The sequence below is a fragment of the Lethenteron reissneri genome, chromosome 38 (genome assembly GCF_015708825.2).
Source record: "Lethenteron reissneri isolate LAM-NWPU_2019-01 chromosome 38, ASM1570882v1, whole genome shotgun sequence".
In the NCBI taxonomy this organism is placed as follows: Eukaryota; Metazoa; Chordata; class Hyperoartia; order Petromyzontiformes; family Petromyzontidae; genus Lethenteron; species Lethenteron reissneri.
In genome coordinates this window covers 9,485,849-9,507,794 of record NC_083816.1, presented here as the reverse complement: position 1 = coordinate 9,507,794, position 21,946 = coordinate 9,485,849, and the positions used below count along the sequence as shown (strand labels likewise).

Below are 21,946 nucleotides of genomic sequence, written 5' to 3'. Positions count from 1 at the left end.
GACCCAAAACGTCAGCCTATTTATAGTTGTATTTGTACTTGATGTTTGTGCGGCCCGTATAGTCAAACACAATCCCCACTCCATGGACGAAGCTTTCATATCCAGCAGTTGATGCATAAAAATGTTCTACATTTCTTCTTGTACTGTATTAGTTTTGGCCCGTACTTTTCTTTGCAAATAAATGAGCTCTCATCTGGTCACAGTGTTGGCATACTTATCGTATAAATACTAACTACGCAATTGGGGTGTTTTTGGGAACATTCTTTATTTGCTTGTCATAGTTAAGGGGTGTTAAACAGTTTTTGTTGTTGTTGAGATTCGTCTGAACGTAACATACACACATATTAAGCGTATTAGAATGCCTGACATTAATCACATTTGTTTAAATTCTTCCGTCATTGTATAGGCGTGAGCATTTGGGAATGAACTGTCATCGCGTGGTACATCCCATTGTGATTATGTTTTTTTTTCTGTGGATATTTGAGACGTGTGTGATTCCCTGAGGTTGAGCCACTGCGTTACATAGTTAAGATAATTTTACAAGTTTGCATTTGAGCTACACATACCTTCTAGATTTGAAGCTTTCGTGACTGCAAGGATTCATATTCTTAGGTTTTTTTCGGTAAAGTCACGTAGGTAAAAAATTTAAATTGATAAAAAAAAATCACGACGTTTCGGAGGCAACACAAGCTTCCGTCTTCAGGTGGAACCGTCACAGCACGATAGCTACGTGACTTTACCGAAAAACCTAAGAATATGTACTCATACCTGTCAACCTATACGGTTCACCCCGTATTCTTGTACAGGGAGATTGAGTTTTCAAGTCCATACGTCGTACAGCCGTTTCAATAAGGGCATCAACAAAAATGATTGTCTATTTGTTTGTGTTTCTCCCTTGTGATGGGACTTTGTAGGATGAACGTTGAGATTTATAAGAGCACGGGGTGACCAATAAGGTCTGAATTGATTTGTAATAAGGTAGGCACTAATAAGGGGTTGGCAGATATTGTATGACATAAACACATAACGCCTATTTCACGTACGTTGTGTCCTAAACGGTACATTATGTACGGGGTGGAGCATTTGTATTGTGGTTAGGAACTCTTTAACCAGAGCTCGATTCCTGGCTACAGCAGATTCACCAACCCGGTGAAGTATGGTCAAACCCACATTCGCCCAACAGTGGAATGACAAAGGGGCAGATGAGTGTTATTGCACTGCGCACGTGTCATTGCACTGCGCACGTGTCATTCCACTGTGGTGATACATGTTAATCCAGTTTTTCACGTGTATCCCTCTTAATATTGTAGCTGTGCTGTAAACTGTTGGGGGTAAAAGCTTTTTTGTTTGTGAATTCCACTGCTGAATGAAACCCTCCCAATCACCATTGTTGGTCATAGTGGTGATAGTATCACCATACTTCGACATGCTGGTCAATGCGGATTGAAGGTGGTTCTTCTCAGGACCGGTTCAGTTTATCGCTGGCGTTATCCGTGGCCGGGGTTCACGTGGTAGTTCGAGAACCACTGCTCCCCCTTAGCTGCTTTAGTAGCAAGTGCCAATTTAAAAAGACAAAGATCCCCCGTATAGCCTTTAACAGACTGCTGGGGCAAGTGCTGTTAGCGAGCAGCACATATGAAGGCCGGCACGGCACATACGGAGGGGGGGATGGGTGCCCAGCACCACGACCGGGCCGCCTTTGTCTCCCTACTGATGACGCTTTTCACACCGTACCAAGTACACATTTGAGGCTGAGTCGACCTAGGGGAAGCACAGCGCCGTTTCAGATAATCGCTATCACTTGCGTAGGGGCCCGTGAGCTGGACTCGAACTGGGGTCGCCTGGTTCGTAGCGCAGCGCGCTAACCGCTGCACCACCGCTCCCCACATTGAATGCACGTTTCGTACACTGCACCGCACCCGCAGAAGCGTCTTTGTCTCTCGTGACCAATGAATGCCGAACAATACCAACTGCATGTACCAGATGGCTCTTTTTTTTTTTCAGGCCGAGTAAACCTAGTGCCGATCCCCCCCCCCCCCCCTCCAAATACAGTTTCTGAACTTAAGTCGCAAATTGCTCAAAGTGCAGCTGGGGGCGGGTAGGTGTTCCTCGCGAAGAAATCTAAGCGGGGTCACCAAAGGAGAGCTATGTCCTCACAGCACAAATAATCCCTATCACCCCCGCCCCCCCACGTGCAAACCAGCACGTACACACGCAGTTGTGTTGCCAGATCAGAGATTTAACCTCGAGATTGTTTTCTTGTGTTTGAAGACATTTGGCATTAGGTGTATGGCTGTACGATACACAGAGGGCTATAGAGGCAACTGCATAGGTTTGGGGATTGGAATGACATGTTTGTTTGTGTACTCGATTTTAACAGACAAAATAGGCATTAAAAGATGTATTATATTTCAGTTGCTTGTAAACATTTCGTAAAAAGGTCTGCTAATTTAATAAAACTTCTCCCACTTATTTGATGTTAATACAATACTCCTGCTCCTTAAAGTGTGACATATCATCTCCATCATCTAAAAAAAACAGGTTTGCGAGGCCTTCATATAGAAGTGGCAATCGTGGTTAATGATTGAGCTTTAAAGCAAAGCTATAAATATGGTTTGTCGCCTAATTTGGATAACCGGAAAATCAATCCATAAAAACAATTTTAAGACTCTTGAAATATTTTCCACAAAAAAACCTACAGGTGGATGAAATACAATTATACACTTCTAGCAAAAATAAACTTACAAAAAAAATCCTCCAAACGTGTTACTATTTTTGTATTAAGAGGTTTTTTTTTCACAACTCCTCCGACACACACTCTCCTGCCGCAGCATCGAGCAGCACTTAGTCCACGTGTGTCCGGGGCGGGCCACGTGGGTTCCACATGGCACAACAAAAACCTCGGCGCTGGAGCTCTCCCATTGGTCAAGCCGCCCGAGGGGGCGTACACTACGGGCCAATGGTAAAGCGCGGCATCGCGGTGTTGCTGGGCGAGTTACGCACTTCCGGACTCTCCGAACTCCACACCGACCCCCCCCCCGCTCACCATTCATCCCCCTCGTCAACATCCGGCCCCGCCCAGCCCCCTTCAACCCCCCCCTCCCCACCAGACACGTGTATCAACAAGCAGCGCGCGCTGGGCCCCCTCCCCAATCCCCCGCGCGCAGTTCCGGTGGCTCTCCCCCCCACCCTCCAACTCCAGGCTTTAACCCCTCCCTCCCACCCGCCTTTACGCGACTTCCACCCCGCCCCCCCGCGCTAGTTTCCGGCCCCGCCCCCTATTCCACTCCGTATTCAATGCATTACCCCGCCCCTTCGGTTCCCCCGCACTGGGTTCCGGTAGCCCCTCCCCCCCAACTCCCTCCCTCCCCCCCGAAAGCCCCCACCGTGGTCCCGTGCCCGATCATAAACAAATCGCGTGTTAACGGACGGGTGTGTGTGCGCGCCCTTCCTTGCACTCGCGTTTATAAATACTGTATCAAATATATATAGAAGAAAAGAAAGAAAAAAACAACGCAGGGTGCTTGCTTATATTTTTGTACACACGTATACATACTGTGCTATTATTTACGCGCAAAGTAAAAAAAATAAAAAGGACATTCGAAGAGCGGGCGAAAATAAAACGGCGGCAACAACAGTGATAATTGGAGGTAAAAAAGAAATACGAGCGGAGCAAGAGGAGGCACCAGCCGAAGATCATGGCAGCTGTTCCTAAAAACATTCAGATCCTCATAGATGCGGCCGAGTACCTGGAGAGAAGAGAACGAGGTGCGTTGACAAGGATTATGATGATGGGCCGAGAAGGACACTTGGGTCCGCTGTTGGATGTTGGGGTTGGTTTGGAAGAGAAGTGGAATGGCCGGGGTGGTGATCGGAGGGTTTCTACCCAGGGGGTCACTTGACGTGGCCACGGTGTCAAACCTGTACGCTCCTGGGTTTTTTCCTTCATCTCATCTACATCGCCTCCGCCATGCATCTATCACCTCGTACAACTGATGGTGTACACTCAACATTCATAACCCCTCTTATCAATACATCCATTGCCTAAATATCGGTGCTATAACCTCCACGTCAAATCATCACCCGTCTATACTCGTGCTCTATCTCGTACATCTATCCACCTCCTAAACCTCCGTCTGACAAATCATCCCGTCCTCATCCTCACCTCAATTCTCACATCATCACCCGGTACATCAACCTCATCCACCTCACCAAATACCACGGTCACTATCTCAAACATCAAACATCCTCACCACCTTCTCCATGCCCTCACCACCACCATCTCAAACATCCTCACCATCTTCTCTCTACAAATCTCACCACCTCTCAACATGCCCTCACCACCACCTCAAACATCATCACCATTTTCTCTCTACAAACATCCTCACCACCTCTCTACATGCCCTCACCACCACCATATCAAACATCCTCACCACCTCTACATGCCCTCACCACCACCATCTCAAACATCCTCACCACCTCTCTACATGTCCTCACCACCACCATCTCAAACATCAAACATCCTCACCATCTTCTCTCTACAAATCTCACCACCACCTTCTCTCAACATGCCCTCACTACCACCATCTCAAACATCAAACATCCTCACCACCTTCAAATCTCTTCACCATCTCTCCATGCCCTCACCACCACCATCTCAAACATCAAACATCCTCACCACCTTCTCTCTACAAACATCACCACTACCTTCTCTCTAAATGCCCTCTCCACCACCACCTTCTCACTCAACCTCGTCGACCGTCCACCCATCTCGACCGTGTGTGGATGCAGAGGCCGAGCACGGCTACGCGGCTCTGTTGCCCTTCAACAACAACAAGGAGGAGGAGGAGGAATCATCGAGCAGGAAAAAGATGAGGTCGAGGAAGATTATCGGTAGAAGGTGAGCAGAGTTGTTGTTGATGTTGTTGTTGTTGATGGGGGACATCATCACGACGACTGCAGCAGTTGCCCACAAACACCGCCGTCGTTGCCACCGTGTTGTAATAAGAGTAGCTACTCACGAATAACAACTAATACTACTAACTAGTAGTACAGTACTACAGTCGTGTGTGTGTCAACTCGCTCTAATAATCTCACGTGTATCGCAATTGCGTTGTTGTAGATGTCCTCTGTAGAACGAACACGTGCGTGTCTGCATTGTTATCGTTTAGTGTTAGCGAGCACTCGAACAGATGCTGCTTTAGTGTTAACTTGTCAATTGCAACACGCTAACACGTATCACACAGGCTGCTACATCATTGCTGTGTTGTTACCCGACTAACACACACGCAATGTTAGTACATTTGTACAATGCACCCCAGTCGTGTATTGACTGCGATGTTAACATTCGCCACGGTACTGATGCAACGCGGCTCACGTGTACGCTTCTAAATAGTTTGTAAAAACAATACCACCACAGTAGGCACATTTACAATGTTGTGTTATTCAACTACCGTAGCACGCGTTGTATATTATGCGTACGGAAGAAAACAACAACACATTACGTGAAATGCTTCCTACATTGCATTTGCAAACCCAAGGTGCTCGCTTTATTTTGTTGACAATCTTCACCCAAACACCATTATGTCTGTCGGTAACGTCAAAGCGTGGGGGGTGGGTGAGCAGAGAGAGAGATAAAAGAAGCCAACATCGATGCAAAAATGTTTAAACAAAAGAAATGTAGAGATCTACTAACGTGAAGCAATGCAGAGAGAGGAGGGGGGTGGAGAGGCACTGTGTGGACGTGTTGGGGGAGACAATCCCGCAAACTGCGCGCTAATTTTGCAGTTATTGCATTTTAAAACGTCTTGTTGCGGCTGCTGCTGCTGGTGTTTAGTTTTGTTTTGGGGGGGGGGGGGGGCGCGCACACACACACAGAGAGAGAGATGATAGAGTTGTTGTTGTTATACACAAGAAGAAGCAGCAGCAGCATCACGGCCGTGTGCGGGTTGCGAGGGGAGCTGCCACTCGTCCGAGGCGCCATTTTGAGCGAATTCGTGAAGAAGAAAATTGTTGTTGTTGTTGGGTTGCAACAATCAAAATAACGCGAAGGCAATGGTTTATTCGCGATAAACAGCACGAGCCGTGCGTGCTTGATGCTGTTGTTGCTGCTGCTTTGCCATTCGTCACGATTGCAAAAAGAAATGAGAGCAAAATTAGTCGGTCGTCCGTGCACCACCACCACCAACCTCTCGCACCAATTTTGCAAAACAAACCGGCGGGTTGTGTGAGTTTCGTCGCTTTGCTGATGCCTTGCACATCTTGTGGAGCTCTCTAAAACCACTGACTTGCACAGGCTTCTTGCCTTGTTCGCTACGGAATCGTCTTAACCAATGTAATGTGTTTATGCCGATGGTTAGATACGGGATTGTGCTGCTACTGCTGCCATCCCAAACACGAACGCGCTCTGGCAATAGCAACCACCGCCGTGGCCACAAGTAGCCATCACGACGGCTCTCTGTAAAACGACGAGGCTTTAATACTTCTGTTGTTTGTGCAATCGTCTTTTCCTTGCAAACCATGCAACAGATTGCACACATGCTGCTGTTGCTGTTGCATTGACCCACTAACATACAGAGGAGGAGGAGGAGGGTAATGGTGAATTGCGTTGCATTATTTTCCATTATTCATGCTGGCACGTTCATGTAAGGCACTTGACTTTAAAATTGACAGTGGCGTCTCCTGGACTAAAATAGCATTCTCCGCAACAACAACAAAAAGCCTTTACGTGGAATATTTCTTTATTGTTGTGGGTTTTTTTCACAAGCAATGCTTTTTTTTGACAGTTTCCGTGTGCTGTGTATTCGAGAAAAAGTTGGAATTAAATTATAGTCTTTGCCAATGCATGACAGTGCAGTGCGTGGCTCAACGTGTTTCTGTTGATGGCTGCAGGGGTGGTGTTGGTGCTTGGGTTGTGTGTTTTTTTTACTGTAGAAAAAAATGGTTGAAACTGGAGCAGTATGGAATTTCTAACCCCTTGAGGACTGAACCGAGAGGCCGTGGCAATAATTTGAAGCATATATAAATAAAGAAATACTTCATTTTTTTTGTTTCTGATGCAACAACAACAAAAAATGTTTGCGCCAGCCATAATTGCACGCATGCATTTTTGTATACAAAACATGAGCGCTGAATGTGGAAGTTGGAGGGCAGTGTTAGTGCTTGAAACGTTACGTACTGTTTATGGCCCGATTCCTGCACAATATGGTGGGAGGAAGTTGTGCTTACTGGATGTTAAAATGCAGTATGTGCTAAGCACATGTGTTTAACAATCTGTTCTGTTGTTGTTCCCAGTGGAAGAACAGAACTCTGCAGCACTGAACATCCCATTCTAGTTCCTGCAATAAGGTACAGATTTTGATTGGAATTGTGGACATTGAATTTGAAAGTTGTTTTGTGCAAAACCTTACACTTTGAAAGGAAAAATCTCTCATGGGATTTTTGGTTTTCGTTGCAGGTCTACGCACAATGAGCTGGAGAAAAACAGGTGAATAAACACTTTAAAACATTGTTACTGTTGCGTTATTGTGGATTTAAACGATGATGCACGTCAATTATCGTGAATGTGTTGTGACACTGAATTTGTTACGTTTTATTTCTTTGTTGCACTCCACAGACTTTTATCTGGTTAGGTGGCATAATTGGGTTTTAGGCCCACGAAACGTGCTCGTTAGGGAAAGGCTTGCATGGGTGTACGCACAGGCATGCTGTGTCGTCATTCACACCTACGTGTGAACTTGAAGCCCTTGTGGCTGTTTTAAACAAGGCAGCCGGGCAGGATGACTTGGGACAATCCCTCCCACCACTCTTTTAGAATCCTTCATAAGTTGCACCTGGAGCGTTTGGCATTTACACTGAATTGTGAAAATCCTCAACAGTCTTGCATGATTTAAAGCTTTCGTGACTGCAGGGATTCATCGTCTTGGTTCTTTCGGTACGTGACTTTACCGAAAGAACTAAGAAAATGAGTCTTGCATGACTTTGGAAACTTCATTTATTTTCATAAATTAGAAATTGTATTATTCACGTGCTTATGTCTTAAACGTAAACCGCAAGCAGTGGCTTTTTACCTGATGCGTCTCTTGCTAATCGCTTCCTGCTGATTGGCTGATACTTGGTGCTTTGCCGTTGCGTAAAATAGAAACACTTTTCCGTGATTATAATTTTTTTCAACTCCACATGCCAATGGTTTAAAATTCTGCATGTCACAGCTTGAGGTCAGGAGCTTCCTTTTGATAATAACATAAACATTTTAGATACAGTAATGTGTGGCCAAACATAGGGATATATATGATCTGACCAAATATATAAAGATCACCTGCAGGATAAACTAAAAAGTAGCTGCTACTTGTATATGTATTGCCTGTAATCCAAACCCATCTCTCAGTTCATAATGGAATGATTACCCTGTGCCATTACAGCCGTGTTAAAACATGACTTCATTTTAAATGGATCCGTAAAATTTAATAATAAAAAACATTGCTTCCATTTTTTTAATCACTCTGTAGTCTGTATTTAAAAAATGGCATGCACAGTTGATTGCCTTGGAGCAAAGCATGCCTTTTGGCAGTAGTGGTGAAGGAGTGGATGCAAATAGAACAGCAACTGTATTGTTGGTTTACGTGGCTCTGACAAAACAGAAGATGGTGGATGAAAGAGGGGAGATGAGTGTCCATGTGGCCGAAAATGTGTGTCGAACGCAATTCATTCAGCCGCTCGTGGCACAGGACGTGAGCCTGTATTGGATATCTCAAGTGGCAAGTGGCTATTAATGTACAGGGCTGTCCTTGAACCCCACTCCCACCCTTGATTGAAAACAAGCTGTGCACCACAACAACAAAACAACACAGAAAACAGCCCTCGGTGAAAGCACGGGCGATTATTTTTGGAAGGCACACCTTCATATGGTTTATGGTCTTGTACAAATGTATATGCACTTTTGTGTAAGCTACGTCTTTAAATAGACTTCATTGAAACGTGTTGATGTGTCATTCAAGCACGTGTTTAGCTTTATGAATTGTGTTAAGTTATACCATCGTTTGGAATTTGCGTTAATCCACCCGTAGAATGACCCAGCATTGATCTTATTGACAAGCATGCAAACATACCTGCATGGATACCTGCCTCGTTTAGCTTTGCAAATTTCAAATGGTGTGTTGACTGTCAGTTTTACAAAAGGCACCTGCCGAACTATTAAGATCATTTCAACATGAGCATTGTATGTGATGTGTGTGTGGAGTATACACAATCATTAAAGCACTAGGGTGCCAGGTATGTGCTTTCGGCAGGAGGCGCAGATTACTTGGTGACATCATTGTCTATTCATAGTGATTCCAAGCCTTTGATGACTGAAACTGCACCAAAAATGAATTAATGAATTAATGAAAGATTAGTCTGCAGATTATGTAACTGGTTTTTTTGTACTAAATCCACCACAAACACTTATACTTTACCAGTGACCCGTGCAAGTTTGTCAAGCATAATTTTTTATTGTTATTGAGCTGAATCATTTTACGTAGCAAAACATCCTATTTAGTCTTTGCGATGACTGAACAGATGCACATTTCCTATAAATGTGTGTTTTTCAGTCCCCGTTGCTCCCACTAACGGTAGCCATGTGCTGCCTGTTAGTTCCACTTTGCATTCTTGCCAGACTACTGTTGCGCCTAGATTTGGATAGAGTCAAACTGGAGCATCAGCATAATTTATATTACATTTCGGAAACTAACGTCATGCCCGGCATACATTGTGGTTTAAACATGTACCGTTCCGTCCCAAGTATTTTTGGAAGCAAATGCAAATAATGCTGCGTGGCTTAGCAATAACCGGTCAGTTATTTTATGTGCTTTCTGCCGATCCGTAGAACAGGTCATGTTATATTTACACACGTGAAATCCTAGACATCATAGCTTTTAAGATGCTTGTAAGAAACTCCTTGTTGAATGCTTCTGTATATAGTGCTTCTGTAAACCCAGTCATCGAATGTAAAATAGGTGTTGGTGGTCATCAGAAGATTGGTGATTGGGTTTCTGCGAACGCAGAGCAAGTGTTCTATTTCAAGGTTAAGTTTAGGATTTCATGAACTTCGGGCTGAGCACGCAATGTAATGAGCGCAATGTAGTGGTCACGTTCTCTGACAGAATGATATCAATGTGGTCCCAAGTTTAAAGGCTGTTTTTGGAGCATTGCCACAGCATGATGCTCTGGCTGCATAGAGGTTGCTTCTTCGTTAGTGTGTTGGATGCTGGTGTGAACTTGCCCGGGGGTGATAACAGGCTGTAACCATACGACAAACATACTCATCAGTCATTACAGCATCCCCGCCGTTAACATGGTGGAGTTTGCGCTAAAAATGGTTGCACTGTGTCGGTTGAACTACGAATCTCATGCTCTTTGCTCGAAGCTTTTTGCTTGATGCAATCTGCTGCCTTAACCCAACATATATTAAGTAATCTCCCATCGACTAGAGATTGTATTGTGAGAATGAGTTGAGGCTTATGAGAATGACGTATTGTGTTTTGTGATCATCGTATTATTCCTTTCAGGAGAGCCCATTTGCGCAAGTGCCTTGAGCGCCTGAAGGAGATGGTTCCCCTTGAGGCCGAATGTTCCCGCCACACAACGCTAGGCCTGCTCAACAAGGCCAAGAACCACATAAAGGTGACAAATGGAAAGTAAAATAGCCAAGCCCAGGTGGTTTTGGGGGTCAGAGCACCGAACTGACACCGCTGGAAAACCTGGGTTACCCAGGTTTCAATTAAACCAGGCATGCATGTGTAGGGAGTGCCGATGGTCTCAGCCCGTTTGTGCAAAATAAAAAAAATATCCTTCGTATTAAGTTCAGTTTTTTACTTAGTTTGGCAAATATTTCACGTATTGAGTTCTGGAAAATAAAATTGTTTGACTGTCATTTAATGTCTTGATAGCAGGGCACATGCAGAGCCCCAAATGTGAACGTGAGGTTACTTGATTTGATCTTAGAAGTAGTTGTGACTTTTTCCAGAAGTATTCGCGAACACAAGCCGTTGCACTGCCCTGTGAGCTCTAGATGGTCACTTAGTCTTATGACTCACTTTAAAAACTCAATTGGAGTAAAATTGGAAAGAATAGAAACTAATTTGGAATGCAACCAGTAAATGTGGCATAATGTTTAATGACAAAGTTGATTGAAACATTGAGTGATAGCTGCAGTTTTTAACAAAACTTTTTACATTAACATTTCTGGTGTAATGTTAGTTTTTTTTACTTGACTTTCATTTGACAAATTCGTTAGCTTTTACGGTTATGGGTAAATCACTTTGTGACCTTTAAGGGCACTGCAGCATTGGTTAAGTTTGTATTGTCAATATTGATGGGAAATGGTTCTGGTGGGAAAGTGTGCACAACGGTCAACATTCCTTCAAATTTCTATAGCAAGTTGTATTCTTATTGTGCTCTTTGGATCGTGCCATGGGACGTAGAAACATCCTGTCCACCATTGGAACACATGTTCAGTGTCCAGACCCTGAAAATAACTCCTGCAGTAGGAAATTTCAGACATGAATCTGTCTTCATTCATAATCTATAAAATGGATACACACCACATCTCACTCGGTTTAAAGTTTTAGTTCCTCATAGGTGGAATCTTCCAAATTAAAGAGAAGACCAGCTAAAAATCAAATATCTCCAATCTTGCACGAATATACAAACATTTGTGTCCCAGGCACAACTATTGGAATAGGAGATTTTAAGTCTGTGTATAGCACCTGAAAGTCACAGGCTGTGCACATGTTCGTTGCATGTCAAAAACTTATTTTAAATTGTCAACGTTGTCATGACCTAAAAAAAATCATTGAGTCATTGTTGAGCAGGCGTAGACCATAAACTCGCTATACTTGAGAATCTGGTTTAATCACTGGCTGTTGCAACCAGGATTCGAACCCAGGATTTTCATCTGTGGCAGCTCGCTGCTCGAACATTTTATTAGTTGCCCGAGCCACCCGGCCACCTCTAATGCACGCTGTTTACGTAGAAACAGGTGTTAGGTTCAGCAGCCTCATCGCTTATCTCGGATGCGTCAGCAGGAGAGCGGCGATGTTGATGTCCTCCCCCCCCACCACCCTGCTGACTGTCGTGGCCGCCCTTTGCTCGCTCTTCTCTTTCTGCAGAGGCTCGAAGAGCAGGACCGGAGAGCTCAGCACCAGAAGGATCAGCTGGAGCGCGAGCATCGCTACCTGCGGCGACGCCTCGAGCAGCTGCAGGGTGCGCCGGTCACCGTAGAGCGAATGCGCACGGACAGCCTGGGCTCGGCGCTCAGCTCGGAGCGCTCCGACTCCGACAGAGGTGTGCACGCGCTACCCACCTGGGCCTGCACAGCTCCTTGAAGCTGGAGCCGTGTCGCAGCCTGTGCTTGGAGTAGCTGTGTATTTTACTTCTGCCCGTGTGCTAGCACAGGGGTCGGCAAACCCTGTGGCTCCACAGCCGCATGCGGCTCTTTAAGGATTGGTTCGTGGCGTTATTTATTAAGGACCGTGGCGTATTTACATGCATTCTGGCTCTTGATATATTGAGGGGTTTTCTTTTTACCGAATTCGAAAAGACTCTTGTTTTTTTGGTTGCCGGCCCTGTGAGAGCAGTAGTCATATTGCTCGCTGTAATTTACTGCAACCAGGTTTCTAGTGTCGGGATAATTTTTCAGGCCGTGTACTCGGAGTATTTAAACCTTTGCTTTAGTTGGAGTTCGATCATTTTGCGGCTTGTAGGCTAGTATTGGCCGTATCAGTTTGCAAACTGTGTACTACCAGTGTCTAAATTTACTTTGTAGCATGTGTTCTTGCAGGACCAATATTTTGCAGGCGAGGTGCTAGCACCGGCTGTACTTGTTTGCATCCTGCGTGCTCGCAGCAGCTCTATTGTTTTGTAGTCTGTGCGTGTAGTGACTATTGTTCCACAACCTTTGTACTATTAGTAGCTGTGGTATGCTTTGCTGCCTATGTGTTAACATTATCTCTATTGTTTCCCAGCCTCCATAATTGTGCTGTTGCTTTTCCGCCTATGTCTTTGTGGCAGTTGTTTTGTGTCCTCTTGCGTCATCAGTAGCTGTATTGTTTTTAAGCCTGTGTGCTTGCAGTAATTAGTTTTGCAGCCTGCGTGGTTATCAGTAGTTGTTGTGCTTTGTAGCCAGTATGCTAGCTTTATTTTTGCAACCTATTTACTTGCAGTAAAAGATGTGTTTTTAAGCCTGTGTCCACAGTAGCATTGGTAATTTGTAGAAGTAAACATTTTTCGAGCAGTTTTTTAAAAATCTATATTTGATCAGTGACCTGCACACAATGGCCTACGCTCGTGATTCTGAAGTCAAAATATTCGTAGATTAAATTTGTAGTAAACAGTTTCATACATTTATTGCCAATGATTGGTGGGAGCAGTGGCGCAGTGGTTAGCACACTATATCTTGATTAAGGCGACCCAAGTTTGATCTCATCGGCGAGTGGTATCTAACCTGAACCTGGACACCCCCTTCACCAACCCGCACTCCCAACGACTTGCAGTGGATTGATAAAGGGCTGTAAATTGTGAATTATTGGCAATGTAGTGTAAAATAAACAGATTTAATGGTAATTGTGCATCGCTTAATATGCACATTGTCTCATGGCAAACAAAGCCTTTTTGTGTTTCTGTATTAGCAATGGTGCACAAGCATAAACAGCAAAGGAAATACATATATATATGCCAATCATTAAATTTCTTGATATGTTATATTTATACTTTTAGGGCAGTATAATTGACAAATGTGTGTTTTTGTCTGAGCGTCGTACTCTTAACACATTGTGGCTGTTGTGTGTCCATGCCCGCGCATGCCCTCCTCCTCCACACCACCCCACCTACCCCACTCTGCCATCGCGACTACAGAAGAGGTGGACGTGGACGTGGAGAGCCTGGAGCTGTCGGTGGGCGGCGAGACGGACAACCTGAGCGTGGGCAGCGTGAGCGACGGCGAAAGCAGCGGCAGCAGCATCCTGGCCAGCTCGGCCAGCGACGGCGGATACTCTAGCTCCAGCCTCAAGTGGCCCAGCTTCTGCTAGCTCCACGCCCCCCCCCCCCCCCCCCCCGGCCTGCCCTGCCTGCCACCGGCACAGCATCAGAGTCCAGCTGGCCCTGCCAACCTTCCTCGTCCTGTGCCTGCTGTGCCGCTGGGGTCTGGCCTGCCTGTGTATGCCTCTGCTGCTCTATACCTGGCCTGTCCTACTTGGGTAAACGTGACCTGCCCCCACCCACCTCCCCTCCCAAGAGAAATGATGGAACAACATTGGGTTCACTTGCAGGCATTTAGTAGCCTCAGTGCCAAGCCGTGTTTAGGTCTTGTTTTATTTGTATTGTTAATTTTATTACTATAGGTATTTTTGTGATCACAAACACTTTGGGATATCCTCATATTTAACAAGCAAGAATATTTTTAGATTCCACCCCCCCCCCCCCCAATTTTCAAATGTATTATTCGAGGCCATTTTTAACCCTGGATGAAATCCTTCTGTTACTAAAAGTAACTTTCTCTTTTTATTTCGTTGATGGAAGTAGTCCCGTCCCGATGTCACGTTGGCTTTAACGCTTAAGCGTGATGCCTGCGTGTTCCTTCTAGGACTCAACTTTATCCTCGGTGCCCTTACATGCAGGTAGGGCAATGCGGGCTCACAACTCTCCGAACACAACATTCCAGACAAGTTTAACAACAGTTGTACCGTTTGAGCAGAAAACAGTGTAGTTTATGGTGTTAACACAAAGCAGGAAAAAAAGCAAAAAATCAGCCTTCATTGTTTATAGACAGTGCATTTTACAATCAAAGCACTTGAGCTTATCGGCGATAAATATTACATTATCGTTAAATGTTTCAGCAAACATGTGAATATCGGTAAAAAGAGAGTTTTATTTATTTGAGAACTATCGACGTTTGTGATGGTGCATCATCGTAAGCCTTCGTGGCATAGGCATGTTGTGTATATACGTGGGGGTGAACTGGAGCATGGCATGCATTCGCCAGCACTGCCCCCTCCTCCCCCTCGCGTGTTCGGGAAATGCAGGAAAACATACGGCCAGTCAAGCGCCTCTTGGTATCGTACCAGTTAGGATATCGGAAGTGCATGACAAGAAGCTGAGTTGATGTATAAACAGACAAAATGTTCTAATTGTTGCATGTTTACGTTAGATTTTCATTTTCTGATGATGGCCCGGAGAATGACCGAAACTGCAGCGATACCAAGTTTGGTTCCACTTGCTCTAACGTCGCTGTCCGTTTATTTACCTTCCCAGTGCACCAGCCGGTCGTACAGACCCCCTAGGGAGCAGTTAACGTGGACCAAAGGCTCTAGTTTTTGCCGAAACACTGCGAGGGAGATGCTTCAGTAGCTCCCATAGTTGTCGTTATTATTTTATGTTTTGGATATTACTGTTGAAATTCTTTTTGTCTCTTTTTTTTTTTTAAGCGAGCCGATCTTGTCTTGTGCCAGACAAGTTGGTGTCTAGTTTTCTTTCGTGCCAGACTTTCTGAGCATCTTGTTTATAACTGGTGCATTTAAAAAAAGAGGATTGTAGGCAAGTGGACAGATCCATCTGTCAGTGCTTTATCGGCATTCAAAGTAAACGGTGACTCTTTGGTAACAGGGTTGCGTTGCTGTGCAAGTTACCTGTCAATTTGCATCGTAAAAAAAAAAAGAGTTATTTCCCCCCATCATTTTTTGGACAACCGATAGGTAGTAACTCCTCAGAGGGTTAACAGTGGCGTGTAAAGCTAATTCAACATTTGTGTAAAATCCGATTGGGAATTGGTGAAATAATTACAAAAGCAAAGTTGTTACAGGTTAATGGCTACACAAACTGTTAGGCAAGAGGATTTTGGATGGAGGTCTAGTGAGACAAACATGTGGCAGTTCTCCAGTGCTGAACGGCACTTGAGTTTGAATGTTGCCGGGTAATTTACACGTTGCGTGCTGCTCGCTATTTACCAGTTGCATTGGTTTAGTTTGTTGTTGGGTAAATTTCAGGTAATTTTGCACAAAACACTGCCCAGTTACTGAATTGCTGCCAAATAATTTTGTACATTACGTGGCGATTTTGTAATGTAGAGCACTGTGAGATTATTGTTAACAAAAAAAACGTACAAAAATGTAAAAAAAGACTTGTAAATATAATGTAGATGTGCAGTGATTGGCTGTGTATTTTTACAAACATTAGTCCTCTGCACTTCTAAAACAGTTGTACAAAAAAGGCAATAACTACCTTCCCAGCATGTAGCAGTGTTAACTTGGTGAGGCTCTTAACACAGTACATTCTAATTATCTTCCAGTGGTTACCTGAGCCAATGGAAATGCACAGAAGCACCTCCGTGATTGAGACAAGTTCGTGTTAATTTTTTGGAGACTCGAGCGGTTGCGTGCGCGCAATAACAGCGTCGACCGCAATTTGCGAGTTCAATGGTGTGAGCAGCCAGTGGCAAAGTGGATAATTAAATGCGAGTGTAAACATCGTTACTCCACCCTGCGGGCGCTAGCTCTGCACTCGTGAAATCGCACAAACAGAGCATTGGCGGGCGACGCCATGCTCACCCACTGTTACCGCTCGCCCACTACTTCCGAGTCTCTGCGCCACCCAAGTTGACAAACTAAAAATATCAGGTGGCGAGTCTCGGTCGGTCGGTCGGTGTCTGCCGCAGCACTCCAAATATTGCGTGGCTTTAATTATTGGAAGGTTTCTCGTTGCTCTGCGTGTTTCCACTGGGGCACGGTGATGACATCTCCATTCGCTTTAAGGCTGCACTGATCACCCTTAGTGACCAATTGGGTTGATTGTACATAGAGCGGTGCACGTTCTAGGAGCCATTGTATCGTTGGTGTAGTTGTTGCTGGGCGTTGTGATGAAATGTAATGCTGCTCGTTGCCAGACCTTTGCCACGGTAACTGATCAAGCCTTGGTGCAATTTATTTATGGATTTTACGTATTGGTGCAGCCTTAACGTTTCACCCGATTACAAAACAAAAGAGACAGACATTTAATGAGGACAGCTCAAAAATTCAGCTGTTTCTGTGTTCTTAAAGTGTATTTACTTTGTGAACTGTTAAATGTGTAGCAACAGGAGCTTTACAAAGTACAAAAAAGTCTTTGATTCCACAAGTCAACTTTTCTGGGAATCTCAGGGACTTCACTGCAGTTTTTTTTCGTGTGCCTTTTTAGTTAAAATTTTATTGGCAGTTTTAAGTCTAAACAATTGTCAATGCAATATATGTTTATGATCCAAGTGCCCCCCCCCCCCCCCCGTTGAGACTTGTCTCGACATGTTGAGGAGGGGGAAATAAACCCTCCATCAATCTGCTTACAAGATGAAAAACAATTTTCAGGCACCGATAACAAGGGTATAACGCTGCAGTTTGGCAGAGGGATAAAAGCAGTTGTTTAAGTTACCCTGCACACGATTACAGTGGTATTATATGCTACAAAAACCTTTTGTAAATGTAATAAGACTTTTCAGGCTGTACTTACACAAGTGAGAGACTGTTAAAATTTAAAAAAAGCTCATACCGTATTTTAAAGCAAAGCATAACAAGAGACTAGTTCATAAGAAAAACAGCAGTGTCACCAGTTTCCAGTGCATCAATTTAATAAGCCCTTTGTACAGGACATAGGTAATGTATTTAGATGTTGTCTAAATGAAAAAAGTAACGGTTGTATTATTGCGATGGCGCTTTGAGTGGCAGATTTGTGCCATGTGTGTAAGCAAACATTCAAATTGACTTGACTATAAGCTAATGCATTAGAAAATAAAACCTTTGGTGCTATAATGGTACACAGTAGCCATGCGGTCTCGCAGATAGGCACCAGTTAAACAGCAAGGAAAGCGAGCCGACACGTAAGTCGTTAACACAATTCGCCACGACTGGCACATTTCTGCACGGTGTACGGAGTGGGGTAGAGTGCAGAGCGAATGTCTGCAAGCGACCCCTTCCCGACCCGACAGGAAAAATGAAGGAAAAACCAGAGCCTGCCTCGTTACCTCCATTTAGTTATTGTTTGTCAGTCAGTTTTAAGCATTGTGTCCCCGTGGGAACGCGTGTTGGAGACAACACATGACATGCACCTGCTTGGTGTTTGCTCGCTCCGCCGATGCAATTAGATACTACAGGTGATGCTCTTTGTTGTTGGCGAAAGGCGGTTAGGTCGTCAACAGAAACTGTGTAGTACCCACTTCCTCTTCACCAGAGCACGTTTGATTTTTCTCATTGTCCAGGGCACGCAAGTTCACCCGTATGTAACCCTGCGTCGGGTACACACTTATCGCCCTTAGTCAATAAAACACTTGCTGTTTACGAAACATGGACACTTCAGCAGATTTCTGCTTGACCTTATAAAAGGTGTATAAACAACCTCCATAATCCCACACTTAACCTTGGGCTTCTATTAAAAGAGGAGTGCACACAATTTCCTGCAAATATTTATGGCTGGAGTTTCTGAGCCAGTAATTCCCTGTAATGAACAATTGTTAAACCGTGTCTTGTTAAGTTGCTTGCTGTTTCAGAAACAGCTGTGAAGCCCTCTTGCAAGTGATAGGATGCAATCCACCATATGTTATCCTATTGAGCAGTGAAGGATTCTCAAAATTGAGCCGTGTTTTGTGCTGTTGCACAAATGAAACCTGAATGATGAACTGTGATTTGCCAGAGAGCGAAAAGGAAAAAGATTTATGCGGCCAAAATGACGGGCTGGCATGTAAAACTCTTACAAGTAAATCCGTTGTGATGACACTTGTAAACACCAGCATACGTTTTAGGTCTGCTCATTGCTCATATGTTGAACTGTTGTCATCGAATTGCCATGGTCTCTTAATCAGGTGCTGCCGGATAGTCTCACATATTCTTTGTGGACATGGTGCTGTCTCTTTTTCTTTTTTCATGTTGTGCATCCCCACGCAAACCCGTACACACGATGGCCCTTTTACATTAGCTCAAATTCTGCGACCGAGGGGCATATGCCTTGCCCCCCCCCACCCCCCATTCCGTCCCAGAACTTCTGTGTCACAACACCAATCCCTTGCACGACTCGGGAGCATTCCACGGCGTCACGAGACCTATAAATCGACAGACCCGTAGAGTGTTAATGTTGTGGAGGGGGGGGAAGGGTTGGTGGTGGTGGTGATGGTGACTCCAGGGTTGGGGTGTGCTCCCTCGGGGTCAAGGCTCTCGAGTCCCTGGGTCAGGCAGACTTGAGGGGGGGAGGGAGTTGAAAAGGGTTCACGTCGCATCACATGTCACGTACAGCATTGCACTTGCAACCATTATCAGGCATTGACCTATGCAAAAAAAAATGCTACACGGTCAATTGCAAAACAAAGATTTCTTATAAAATTGAATTACCATACTATAGTAATCTTTTAGTAAAATACCTAGATTAGTTCTTAAAGGCCTTGCATACATTTAGTATGTTTTAGATTTAGCCCAGATAAGTTAATTGGCACTTACCTGGAGCTTGAATCAACAAGTACGAATGTATATATTACTGTACGTTTATGTTCTGGTAAGTATTTTATAATTTGTGCTTTTTGGAGGGACAAAGAAAAAGCACATTTTCTATTTATGACCAAATTTTCCCTTCCTGTGGCAATCTGTGGATTTTTATGGTGCTTTTAATGTTATGGTGTGATCCAAACATTTTAGTTTCTTGATAGCGATTATAATATAGCATAACTTGTTAATGTCCGTTTCCATTTACAGTAGAGCAATCGATTGTCTGGCAAGCTGATGTGTATTCAACAAAGCATGCAATTGCCTTGCATTTTGAGCATAAAGCAGGGAAATCATAACCGCTACGATTTAATGTATTCCTGTGTGAATTACAATTAAACACTGTTTATGTTACAAATGTGAATGCAGGCATATCCCCAACCCTATCTAATTCCCTGCGTCATTTAATTACACAATTCAGTATTTTAAAAATTACGGGTATTTACTGAAAGGGAATACAAGTCTTCAGGATAAGTATTGTCAGTTGTGTAGCAACTGAACAGTAGTACTGGCTTCGATTTTGGCACTCATCGGCAGTTACAGAATCATTATTTTTGCCTGCACAATGTAGGCAAAAACTCGCATGTACACCTTAAGCTCAATTCGGAACAAACGGCTTAAACATGGTACGAATTTAACACACTTTATTTTTTTCCTACAAATGTGTAATGAAAAAGCCTAGAAATGTGTAGGAAAAAAATTCCCAATGCAGTATGTGTAGTTAAGTTTTTCAATCTACTGAAAAAATATCTTACAGTGTATATCGTTTCATTTGAATAAGGACATGCTTACAATAACCTGCATAGTTTGAGTAAAAATAAGGTTCAGTGGGGGTTCTGTTTGGACTATTGTTCCCATCTGCTGCGAGAGATGGCCACTAAACACCACCCCAGTGTCACAGTCCATGTGTTTAAATTTAGTCTGTTATACACAGTACAAAAATAATCTGGGCATCAGTTGTGTCATATTCTCTCGATTGCCTCCAACAAGATATTGTAATTGGCATCTTACCATCGTGATAATGGACATTATTTTTAATTCAACCAAATGTTGATTTCCTGCCTTATGCTTGTCATGGCATTTGTATACCAGGCCAATGCCTAGTACTGAATCTTGGTAATTTTTCTAGGTTTGCAATTGCCAGTTTCTGACGTTTTGGGGGAAAATAAACCAGCTGTGTGTGATTTTATTTTGTTCATATTTACATAATTAAATACTAAATTTTACATGAATTTTGAATATATACATATATAAGTACTGCAATAGGTACCCATGTTTGTGTGAACGCTGGGCTACATGCATGGCAAAGTTATTCCCTCCAACCCGAAACCTTGCACCATTATAAGCAGCACTCCACCGCACTAAAGCATTGTACATAGCTTTGTATATAGCATGTTATTATTTTCTTTGTACACAATTCGTTGAAGACTAGGCAGTACGGGATTATCATTTATTATAAATGTTGAGTGAGTGACTACCTTTTGCAGCTATGTGTAAGTTTCGTTGCCACTTTAGTATTGTTCTCCCCGACTGGTTAACATTGCAACTAAGACTCACGAGTGACGAGAACTTCGTTTGATTGCCACTGATTTTGGTGAAATTCAACAAATATAGGACTGGCTGTAACTGTCTAATGATCTCGTCACCTTTGCGTTGATGTGATTTTTTTTTTAAACCTTGTGTCCTGTCATTTCTGCCGCATTGACTTGGTGTAATTACATCGTGAAAATCTTGCGTGCGGACAAAAGGCATCGTTGTACAAAGTGCGTCAACGTGAAAATATAGTCTTACCGTCCCAACTAAAAGCATGGACACCATCGATTGACACTGTTTTGTTGTACACCACAATTTGGCCCTTTTCTTACAATTCCCTGATGGGGGGCTATTTTGAGTTAGTTTTTTAAAGTTACGCACGCAATTTCTTCCAGCGTGTGCGCACACATTTGCAAGGGATGATTAATGTGCTCTCCGAATTCAAGAAGTTGACAACTGAAAAAAGAGGCTCCTGATTGCTACTGACAGTGCAGTGTTTGGAAGTTAGCTGTAAAAAAAAATTTATGCTGTGTATGTACTGTATATTGTATTGCTGTTCCCTATATTATGTAATAATATAGTTTATTAAAGTTTATTATAAAGTATATTTCGATCTGTTCAATTCATTTTTCGAACAGTTGCGTGTGTTTTAATTGTACGCAGGTACCTACAATGTCTAAATAAACAAACATGCAAGTCTGTGTAGGTTTCTGATGGCATTTTGAACTACTCTATGCCATTAATGTATACACTGCACATGTAAGTCCTATTTGTCAATCCACTGCTGGATGAGGGCATACCCACGCCTCTAGGGTTATTACACCATAATTTGCCACGCTGGTCAGTGTGTCTGAAGGTAGGGAAACTTTGTGTGGGAATATAGAATCGGT

The 21,946-nt window shown here is 43.7% G+C and overlaps 1 protein-coding gene across 1 annotated transcript; it reads left to right on the top strand.

Annotated features, from left to right (window-relative positions):
* The first annotated feature begins 3,419 nt into the window (after window positions 1-3,419).
* On the top strand, window positions 3,420-21,661 carry LOC133351808 (max-interacting protein 1-like). Its single transcript, XM_061567343.1, has 7 exons — window positions 3,420-3,768; window positions 4,792-4,900; window positions 7,294-7,347; window positions 7,457-7,486; window positions 10,545-10,659; window positions 12,147-12,321; window positions 13,891-21,661. The coding sequence occupies exons 1-7, from the start codon at window positions 3,699-3,701 to the stop codon at window positions 14,061-14,063; spliced, it is 726 nt and encodes a 241-aa protein (XP_061423327.1). The 5' UTR covers window positions 3,420-3,698; the 3' UTR covers window positions 14,064-21,661.
* The last annotated feature ends 285 nt before the right edge of the window (window positions 21,662-21,946 follow it).